General features: G+C 33.5%; 1 protein-coding gene across 1 annotated transcript in view; it reads left to right on the forward strand.

Annotated features, from left to right (window-relative positions):
• The first annotated feature begins 4,848 nt into the window (after positions 1-4,848).
• LOC132759825 (nuclear anchorage protein 1-like) overlaps positions 4,849-12,070 on the forward strand; it is a 61,849-nt gene continuing 54,627 nt past the window's right edge. Inside the window, exons 1-3 of the mRNA XM_060751681.1 lie at positions 4,849-5,079; positions 7,060-7,095; positions 9,162-9,245. Coding sequence (XP_060607664.1) covers positions 5,040-5,079; positions 7,060-7,095; positions 9,162-9,245 — 160 coding nt within the window. The 5' untranslated portion in view covers positions 4,849-5,039. The remainder of the gene's footprint in view (positions 5,080-7,059; positions 7,096-9,161; positions 9,246-12,070) is intronic.

Here is a 12,070-nt window from a genome sequence, read left to right on the forward strand (position 1 = left end):
TATATCTTAAAATGCATAGTTTGAGACTAATGAATACCAAAACATAACAATATTGATAACATATTGCTTAGCATAATCAAATTGCCTAAAAAAATGGCATTCGTCCACTTTTTGGCAAATTATTTTATTGGTACAATGGTAGTGAACCGTTGCATATTTCAATAAGTATACTGGTCGGGGACCACCAAAACCGGACAACCATCAAACCCGGACGGCCCAGAAAATGCTTAATTTCGTATTTTCCTTGTTCAGTGGTTGTCAGTCACTTTTGTATCAACAATAAATGTATGTTTCTTCTAAAATTAAGTAAATAATTTATTTCAACCTCCATAAAATGTTAATAATTTAATGTCTATTTCAAGAATGTTGACATTGAAATTTGGTGGCCAAGAAAGCAATGCCTGACCTCATATACCAGCTATAACTATTTGCAGAGTAAACAATAGAATATCCAAAACTTCAGCATTTGTTGCTGACATATTGTATATCATGTTAAAAATCAAAACACCCCAGCTTTTATCTGAATTAAATCACGTCATGTACATATCTGTCCGGACACATGGTACTGTAGTGTAGACAATTTAGGTAATTTTGATACCCCTCCTTGTCGAGCCTCAGATATAAGTGTCAATGCATTCAGAAATAAACAAACTAGTTTGTTAGTTAAGAGAAGAACCTAGCTGAACTGTGTCAAATTTTTAGGTCTCTATGTTAAAAATCATGAAATCTGTACGAAAAAATGTTCAAAAAGTGTCCGGTTGATGGTCTCCGACCAGTACTGGTGCCTCGTATTTTTTGTGGTACACATATTTCCAAAGTATCAGGCTTAAACAGTCTAAAGTGCCTCCTAGACTTAATGAACCTGCCAGTAGTTTTACTTTCAATATTTTATTGTATTTTTATCGAAATGTAACATAGAACTAAAAAAAAAATATTTTATTCAGATTAAGAGCAAAGTTATTTAATATTTCACCATTTTTGTTTAAGATTTCATACCTTTTAAGAAAATCTTTTTTTTTAAACAACCATTGAGGTATTTGATAAATGCCAAAGAGAAAATCACCCCTTTCAGATTAGTTCTGGCTTCCAAAACTTTATAATTAAGCCGCTATTTAACATTTTTGTTTTTCATCAGATGCGGCATTAAAGTTTTGGATTAGACCCGTTACGAAACCTAACCAGAATAACATAAGTTGATTTATTCTTATTTTTCACTTGCAAATACACTTGACCAAATCAATTCTTGTGCATTTTACGATAAAACAATTATTTTAATATCGTTCTATACCAATTAAAGTATCAAAATATTAATACCGTCATTAAAATTGCCTATTTAAATGTGAAACATCAATCTACGCCGACTATAGTCGTCCATGACATTTAGGTGCCACGCGAGACCTCGTATGACGTCATTCGTCGGAACCGATTTGAATTGAGTGGTGTACTATATTTAGAACATTTTGTTGACATGATTTCGATGCTTTTATTTAAGATAATGTTTTAATTTATTTTCATTAATTTTTTAGTACTTAAATATGATTTTATTAAATATAAAAATCAGTAAATCACCTTTTTCAATATCTTTAAAAAAAGTAATTTATAAAATATTAGAAGCACATGGGTGCGTAAAGGTCAATCTCGTAATCACGTGGTCAAACATTTCGGCAATATGGCGGCCAAGTGCAGGAATTTTTACCTGTCGGAAACTATTAGGTAGTTTATGTTAGTAATAAGAGTTTTATTTGTCCGTCCTTGGTTTATCAACAGATTATATATAGTTTTATCAAGGTATGCTTCACTTTACTTCATGGCATGTTCGATGAATGAATACGAGCGTGTCAGATTTCTGGCACGATTATTGGTGGACTTTCCCTACGGGGTTGTCTTCAGCGTTCACGTCATGTCATAGTATACATGTATAAACGGGTACGCTGAAGACCTTAAGCTACTTTCAGATGAGCCTAGGCATAGGTGTATCCTGTTTTCTCGTATTCTTGGGGGGTTAAGGACTAAACTTGGTTGCATAATATTTATAAAACATTTAAGTACCATGGAAATATGAGGCACCAGTATAATCAGCAAAAAGCCTTACCTTTTGCAGACGGTAATCTACATTTGAATTCTGCAATCGTTTCTTAATTATGCTTTAAAAATCGAACTTGAAGTTCTTACAAATGGAAAGAAGCCTGTTATGGCTATAAGAATTGAAGTGTTGGTTTTAACATATTTATTTAAGCTCGATTGCAAAACAAATTCATGCAACTTATATTAATCACTTTCGAGTCCGCTTCCTGGAACCAACCAGTACTGGTGTCACATGAAGAAACATGGTTGTGACCAGATTAATTAGGACTCAAACCCATGATCCCTAGGTTGATAGGCAGACACCTTAACCACTAGGCCACCCCTCCCCTTATTAATTGAAAAGTCTTGTTTCCTAAAAGATTACTAAAACAAAACAATCATTTTAGAAGTGAAATTTAATATGTTTTGTTTTTTCCATCTGTCATTAGAATCCTGCTGGTCAGGATGGCATCTAAAGAGAAAGTGAAGAAGAAAAAGAAGACTGCTCCATCTCCAGCTGTAAGGAGGAAGTCTAAAGCATCCGTTATATCATCTGCTACCACAGAAATAGAAAGTGTTGCAAGTATGTCTTTAATTAATACATTATTTAATGCATTGAATATTGTTGTGATTACAAAGAAAACCCTTGAAAAATATATTGTTTTATGCCAAAACATGAAAAGTATATATTTGTTGCATTAAATTGTTACAAAACTTTGTGTGATCTGAAATGTATGTGCAGAATAGTATCATAAAAAACTACCATTTCAGACACTATTCCTTACCAAATTCTATCAGTGTTGCCAATTGTAGAGACTGCCTCAAATATTGAAGTTTCTGGTTTGGTTAAACACAATTCTATAAGTATATACTAGTATACAAATATTTCTATGATCTTTTCTACTGTTCGATAATAGATTAGATTATCTGGATCATGATCAGTTGGTGTTTTTATTTCATCTTAAATACTGATAAGTGAAGATTTAAAAATAAATCAATATTCAAAGTAAAGCTGCTATAACTAAGTTTACCTAAAATTGTTCTTTGTTTTGTTCAGTTATCTTCATTCTCTGCTACCTTGCTTAAAATGAATATTATACAAACTTTATTTAATTTTACCCATGAAATATGGTGCTATATCAGTCAAATATATTTCATATTTTTTAAAAATAAATATGAAATATAAATATGAAAGTGGGCGGAGTCAAAACTCATATTTATTTTAAGGGACTTTTTTCGCCGTTTTGTTTGAAAAATCTGATAAATACAAAACAACTTTTTCTTGAATATTGTTTTGAAAACTATTTAGCATGATAGAAAATGGTTTAACTAAGAAAATTAATCCGAACACCAATATCTTTAATTCAGTAATTAACGCTGTACAGACGTTTAAAGAGTTGTTTACATGACGTCACAATGTAGCGCCAAACAGCGCGTGCTTACGCATAAATTACTGCGCGCTGTACAATTGCAGTTGGTAGCAAGCAAGGGGATTCGTTACCATTTTCTTTGATAATGAAATTAAATAAAAAGGTTATTTTTTCGTTTTTTTTTGTGAAATATGGTATATATTTTCACTCAACATGATAAAATGCCACATATTTTCACTCGCCTTACCGGCTCGTGAAAATATGTGGCATTTTATCATGTTGAGTGAAAATATATTCCATATTTCACGCAAACGAAAAAATATCCTCTTAGTATATTCTGAAAATATATGCCCCATGATTTCAGAGGCATGCATTTTCCATTAACTGGTGTATTAAAAAAGTGTTATATTGTTAAAACATAAAAAAAAATTATTTTCTAATTTCCCACAAGAATTAATACTATTACTAGAACCCCACTTTTTAAATTTTTTCAATTTCCTTTTTTTTAGAAGAATACTTTCTTTTTTTGGAATTTGTTTTCATTTTTTTATGAAAAATTAAATTTAAAAGGGAGGGGAGTTTTTTAAGAATATATGGGAAGGAAATTGCAAGTTTTTCCAACAGGGGTTGGTAAATTTTTTTACTGTAAATTCTCGTACATAGTTTTTTTTTTTTTTCTTTGTTTTGAAAAAATTACTGAAGAAAACAGGGTTCTAAAGGTCTGTGAGGTCAGTGCTGATGAAAATCAAAGTTTTTCCCAAATCATTTTTTAAAATTTTTTCTATTAAAGCTAAACCCTTCCACAAATTTTGGTTGATGATTATTTTCAATTCACATATTGTATAAAACGGTAATTTTTTAAGTTTTGTGTAACAGTTGTGTATTTATATTAACTTTATAAAAAGAAAGAAAGATTAAACTGTCATTTGGTAGTCCAGTCCCTTTAATAGTCAGTTTATATAAAAGATTTTATTGTAAATAAACTCTAACCCCCTTGTTAGGATTATTGTCTTTGATAGCTAATACTCATGAAAAAAAACTAGTTAACATACATGAGGATACTCAAAAACTGCATGTATTCACATGTAATTATAAATTATCCAAAAAACAAATGTCTTGTCTTATCTGTCTGTCCAATAAACTTCATTGGGTAAAGGGCCCACTGACTGATAATAGAACAATATATAGAATAAAATAAGGGCACTGTCAATTTTTCCCCATTTACAAAATAAAAGCTATTTTCATATTATGTAGTTATTCATTCATTGCAGGTTGAACGTCAGAGCATTCTTTTATATTATGTTCATCTTAAAGTAGAATGCAACTCTTTATTTGTGATGATTGTTACAAAAAAAACTGATTGTTAAAGTTTTACTATAATAATACACTTCCCTGATTGTTTTACTCTAGGACCCTCAGACCGATGTACCGGGTCCTACAGCGAGCACGGGTGAACCTCAGACAAGTGGTTCTGAGGGTAAGAAGAGCAAGAAAGATCATGTTGAGCAGAAGCTTGGGAAGGGGACAAGCCCCTCTAAAACCATAAGCCCCTCTAAAACCAACAAGTCAGAGAGGGATGTACAGCCATCATCAACATTGAAAACAATGGGAAGTGCCGTTTCTCTCCGATCTAATGGATCTAAAGGTATGAATTAAAAAAAAAATCTGAGTAGTTTAAAGAGACTAAAAGAGTGGAGCACCACACAGAGTATTCCGGTACATACTGGACAAGGTGCTTGAATGATTAAAATGCTAAAATCTCACCTTTTTTTTGACAATTATGATCATGATTTCAGCAAGGTCTAAAGGTTCTGCTCCAACATTAGTGAGTTAAATCTTATATTTTTTTTATACCTTAAAACATTTTTATGCCCCCGCCATGTAATGGCCGGGGCATATAGTGTTACCCTGTTCCGTCATTCTGTCATCATCAGTTTCCGTTCATTATCTTTAAAACGGCTGCACACATTCAACTCAAATTTGACATAATTATGGATATGTCATGAGAAAATACAGGTCAGGTTCGAATTTGGTCATGGTTCGATGATTTTTGGCAGAGTTATGCCCCTTTTACTTTGAAAATAATATGAAATTTCAGTTTCCGTTCATTATCTCCCCAACGGTGCAACACATTCAACTCAAACTTGACATATTGATATGTCATGAGAAAATACAGGTCAAGTTCGAATTTGGTTAATGGTTCAATGATTTTTGGCAGAGTTATGCCCCTTTCACTTTTAAAATAATATGAAATTTTCAGTTTCCGTTTATTATCTCCCCAACGGTACAACACATTGACACAAAATTTGACATATGGATATGTTTTTGGAATGCCCAGGCCAAGTTCGAATTTGGTCATGGTTCAATGATATTTGGCAGAGTAATGCCCCTTTCACTTTGAAAATAATATGAAATTTACAGTTTCTGTTCATTATCTACCCAACAGTGTTAAATATTCAACTTATTGATTGATGATTTTTTTGGCAGAGTTATGTCCCTTTCACTTTGAAAATGATATAGATACATCTTAGGAATAAGCAGTTTAAGTTTGAATTTGGTCGTGGTTCAATGGTTTTGGACAAACTTATCTTTCCTGAATGTTGGAAAAATTTTGAACTTTCAGTTTCAGCACTCATAGTATTACTTTTAGCCATTATTTTGGCTACAAATATGCAATATGCTATTTTTAAAAGGTTAAGACTGAATAATTTCAGTGCCTTGAACATTGCATAAAAATGGTTTGTGTTAACATTGAAAAGTTTTAAGGGCTTTGAACTTAAAATGAAAAAAATAATTACTGCACCATCTGAAATTTTGGCTGCATGCGGGGCATCCGTGGCATGATGACACATTTCTAGTTGTGATTGTTTTTATATGCAAGTTGCATGTTCTGTATTGTTTCAATGATCTTGAAGTACGGGAAAATATAAGTACACCAGTATGATAATTATATCGCAAAAATATATTGAGATAGGCAGGACGTACATGGCTACTTTTTGCAGCTGGTTTAAGGCACTTAACATCAGCTGTTGTGTCAGAGAAAATGGAAATCTTTTAGCTAAATCCTTTTACTGTGCTGAAACCAAAAGTTAATAGTGTTATAAGCCACCATTATACACCGGGGTAGGCTGCATTCCAATGCAGTCTTACAAAGCTCTATACGTGTTACTGACTTAAGATTTTCATCTTGATATCCCCCAAAATGATTATAAACAGTTCCAAAATTGGAAGCTGGACAAGTTCATGTAAGAAAATCAGTAGTTTAAGGGTTAACCCCTTGACAGCGACCTAGAACTTGTGATTTTATCAATAAGACATTGTGCAGCTAGTTTAGGCAGAAAAGTTGTTGCTTAGATCTACACAAGTGCCTGCTTGTGTCTAAGAAGTAAGATATTCTTTGAATTACATCTGAAGTTGTACTCCAAAAAGAAAAGTCATTAAAATATCAAGTATTTCCATTGATTGGCAAACTATATCAAATGATATTTTTAAATGTAATTATAAAGGTACATCTATCACATGAATGATGTAATTTTTGAGACTATCGCAGGCTTAAATTATGAAAAAAATCATGTGTATATATTTATGATGCAAATTCAATTGAATATTTTGTTTATCATTACAGAGGCTTGGGTAGAGAGAAATGAGCAAGATGTACAAGGTAACATTCTTATTCATGTATTTTAATGGATTTATTATCTATTGTTAAGAAGTTTTTACTAATATATTGCATATTTCACTTGATTTTTTAAAAAAATAATTTAGATATTATCTTCTGCTATAGTAGGTAGTTTTTCATTTACTAACTTTTTTACAGCCTTAGTAGAATAATAATTTTGAAGTATGCATTTCTTGTATCAATTTTTGTGAAATTTATAACCTATGCTGGCATATATATATTTTTTCTTTCTCCTTTGCTTGTTATTTCCAATAAGAATTTCCCTTTTACTGCTTATTTTATTTAAAGAACATGTCCTATTTTGCAAATGTGATATTATGCACGTTTTCCATTGTGCACTTTGAAGCTCTGCTGAGTTTGCATTTTATGTATCAAGACAATGTCTACTGGCATGCGAGCAGTTCCCGTACAGAAGTAGTACCCGTATTTTTCATATAAACGCTTGATTTTTATTTGTATTCTTCAAAAATTCATTTCAAATCAAGCAGATACATAAACGAGACAAAATCTAAGTGTCAGTTCTGCAGTACGTATAGAAAGTCTCATTTTAAATCACTTTCACCTGTGCGTCGTCAAAACGTGACCTTGTTTTCTCTGGGGGATTCCGTCCTTGCGCGCATGCGCTAAAATACTTAAACGTGAGTCTGGTTAAAGGGTTTTCCACTAATACCACCTGTTTACAGATAAGTAGGCAATGTGATGAAAACTTGTTGAATTATCAGAATTTTGACCAATATTACTATATAAAATAATTTTATGGCTTTGATGCGTAAAATACCATGCATACAAGCATGCTATTGCATGTGAATGCGTTGGGGTAACGGTACCGGGTAATAGATACCTGCGTTTAGTCTTCGCTCTATTTCCTGAATTACATCCATTTATCTCTTAGATAATGGTCTGTTCAACAATTGTAAATGAAAAATAGGTCCGATATAATAAAATTGTATAATTATAATTGGTTAGATTTTATGTACGGGAACCACTTCTCTTCATACAAAATAATCGATAATTTCGGTACCCCATATGAGGCCTCATAAGTAAGGGTTATTCTATGTTTAGAACATGATGGAATTTCCAAGATTTGTGTGACGAGCCGAATATTGATGTGTAAAATTAAAACTTTGGTGAGTGAGCGTAATAAAAAATAATGTTTAAGTAACTATGATTTTTGTACGGGAACTGCTCGCATGCCAGTATTGTAATGGTGATTGACCATTAAGTGAAACTAATTTCAATATCAAAATCAAAAATATAGAATTATTAAGCTGTAAACATTATGAAATTGTTTGTTTAATCAGCATAGCAAAACCATTAGTGGATTGCCAATATTAAAATAATGAAAAAAATTGGAAGCCAAGTCTAGTCGGACTGGTCACTGATGTCTTAGGAAATAGTCATAATAGTCATTATCATAACTAATGCTCTTTAAGTAATATATGGCTGTTACCAATCCTATATAGTGCTATATTTTCCTATATTTTTGTCAAATATGCCATATGACAGCCTGTGATATCAACCATTTGATCGAGACATAAAATAAATACATTGTACTAGTGATGTTAATACAAATCAATGATTAATTGCAGTATTTTTCAAGTCTTTTTCCATACTTTTTACAAGGAGCTGATTAATGTCAAATATATAACCTTGGGCTTTAATCTTATCAATCAGTTACCAATATTAGATCAGACCATAACTTATACCTGATCTAACAATAACTGATACTAGGCCTAACCAATACTTGAAATAACCAATGACCAATATTTGCCTCAACCAATAACCAATAATAGATCTCACCATTAACTAATACATGATCTAACATATACTTGATCAAACCAATAACCAATACCAGATCTAACCAATAACCAATACCAGATCTAACCAATACCAGATATAACCAATACCAGATATAACCAATACCATATTTAACCAATAACCAATACCAGATCTAACCAATAACCAAAACCAGATCTAACCAAAACCAGATCTAACCAATAACAATTCACCAGTACCAGATATAACCAAATACTAATGTTTTTTTGAAGATTTAGAGATGCCAAACTCATCAAGGAAGGGTAAATTTGGAAGTACTTTTAGTCTATCAAGGGGCAATAAAGTTACCCCAGGAGGTAAACATGCATGTAGATGGCTAGAAATAAATCAAACATATCAGTGCCTGCATATAATATTTGTTTTTCCATATGGCTACATGAACTAAGCTATCACTGCAAAAGGTGGACAAAGCATTTGCAACAGCATTATGTTTTATGTTATATGTATATGTTTTACAAAGCACTATTGATGTTTATGTTATACAGGTTTACATGTTTCACACAGCAAAAATTGATGGGGTATTTTGTTAAACAGATGTACAAGTTTCACAGTTGTCACTGTTGAAATTTCATGTTCCACATATGTACATGTTTCATACAGCACATTTGACATTTTGTGTATGTTTCACACAGCATCATTGATTGTTCTTGGTATGGAGACACACAACATGCACCATTTTCATTTCATTGCCTTTTCTAGTGGAGTACATGTCTGTAATAAACAGCAACATTTATTGTTCATGCTCTACATGAAAATATGTTTTAAACAGCACCATTGATATATCATGTTCAACAGATGTACTTGTTTTATGCAGTACCAGTGACATTTTATTGTTGAAGTTTCTTGCTTTGCTGGTGTACATGTTTCACACAAAGTTTCATGTCCAACAGATGTACATGTTTTATGCAGTACCAGTGACATTTTATGTTTGTGTAATTGTATGTGTTTCACACAATGTCATTAAAGTGTCATGGTCAGTCTACTGGTGTACATGTTTCACACAGTACAAAGTGACATTTCATGGTTTAAGTTTCATGTTGTGCAGGACTGGTGTACATGTTTCACACAGTACAAAGTGACATTTTAACCTTTTTCCCTTATATAAGCGTGTTTCGACGGCTTTTTGCCCCCCCCCCCCCCTTTTTGAGGCCTCAAACAGTGAAAAAATGTCCTATTTAGACCCCAAACACTGTTTTTCGTTTGAGAAATGTTGTTAAAAAAAGTGACCATTTTTTCGGCGCCGTCCCCCATCCAAATAATACATCAGGGGGTTGCCAGAAGGGGGATGTGCCCTCTTCTGTTTGGGGGGTTTGAAGGGGGGAGGTGTCCCCCTCATCGCCAAGAAAATTTTGGACTTGTGAGAGGCTTAAAATGACCCCAGGTTGATCTTAAAGTAACGTGTAACCAACGCTGAAAAGCCTTTGACTCTATCTCAATCCATTGAGAAGTTGCAGCACTTTGAAATAAATTTTGATGGAAAAAATCGAGGCAAAGTAGTGATTTTTGGCAATTTTGAGATGTCCCCTCGTTGCCATGGTAACAGGAAATTTAAGACTGAGCATGTCGTTACAAAGGCAATGGTCCAGTCAACATTTGTGCCAAGTTTGATTAGTATTGAAGCATTTTTCATAGTTTCATAGCAGTTTGAACTTGTAAGAGGAGGCTTTTCAGTTAAAATGGCCATTTTTCACGATATGCTCATGGGGGAAAGGGTTAACTAAAAAAATATAAATGTTACAAAACAACAATTTTTCACCAAAATTAGGTAAAAGACCACATGTTAACATGGAAAAACTAGATTTTGGGTGATTCCAAGGTTTTTCATCATTTTTTGTTAACCTTTTCCCTTATATAAGCGTGTTTCGACGGCTTTTTGCCCCCCCCCCCCCCTTTTTGAGGCCTCAAACAGTGAAAAAAATGTCCTATTTAGACCCCAAACACTGTTTTTTCGTTTGAGAAATGTTGTTAAAAAAAGTGACCATTTTTTCGGCGCCGTCCCCCATCCAAATAATACATCAGGGGGTTGCCAGAAGGGGGATGTGCCCTCTTCTGTTTGGGGGGTTTGAAGGGGGGAGGTGTCCCCCTCATCGCCAAGAAAATTTTGGACTTGTGAGAGGCTTAAAATGACCCCAGGTTGATCATAAAGTAACGTGTAACCAACGCTGAAAAGCCTTTGACTCTATCTCAATCCATTGAGAAGTTGCAGCACTTTGAAATAAATTTTGATGGAAAAAATCGAGGCAAAATAGTGATTTTTGGCAATTTTGAGATGTCCCCTCGTTGCCATGGTAACAGGAAATTTAAGACTGAGCATGTCGTTACAAAGGCAATGGTCCAGTCAACATTTGTGCCAAGTTTGATTAGTATTGAAGCATTTTTCATAGTTTCATAGCAGTTTGAACTTGTAAGAGGAGGCTTTTCAGTTAAAATGGCCATTTTTCACGATATGCTCATGGGGGAAAGGGTTAACTAAAAAAATATAAATGTTACAAAACAACAATTTTTCACCAAAATTAGGTAAAAGACCACATGTTAACATGGAAAAACTAGATTTTGGGTGATTCCAAGGTTTTTCATCATTTTTTTGTTAACCTTTTCCCTTATATAAGCGTGTTTCGACGGCTTTTTGCCCCCCCCCTTTTTGAGGCCTCAAACAGTGAAAAAATGTCCTATTTAGACCCCAAACACTGTTTTTCGTTTGAGAAATGTTGTTAAAAAAAGTGACCATTTTTTCGGCGCCGTCCCCCATCCAAATAATACATCAGGGGGTTGCCAGAAGGGGGATGTGCCCTCTTCTGTTTGGGGGTTTGAAGGGGGAGGTGTCCCCCTCATCGCCAAGAAAATTTTGGACTTGTGAGAGGCTTAAAATGACCCCAGGTTGATCATAAAGTAACGTGTAACCAACGCTGAAAAGCCTTTGACTCTATCTCAATCCATTGAGAAGTTGCAGCACTTTGAAATAAATTTTGATGGAAAAAATCGAGGCAAAATAGTGATTTTTGGCAATTTTGAGATGTCCCCTCGTTGCCATGGTAACAGGAAATTTAAGACTGAGCATGTCGTTACAAAGGCAATGGTCCAGTCAACATTTGTGCCAAGTTTGATTAGTATTGAAGCATTT

The sequence above is a fragment of the Ruditapes philippinarum genome, unplaced genomic scaffold, assembly GCF_026571515.1.
Source record: "Ruditapes philippinarum isolate M1 unplaced genomic scaffold, ASM2657151v2 ctg427_1_1_1_1, whole genome shotgun sequence".
NCBI lineage: Eukaryota > Metazoa > Mollusca > Bivalvia > Venerida > Veneridae > Ruditapes > Ruditapes philippinarum.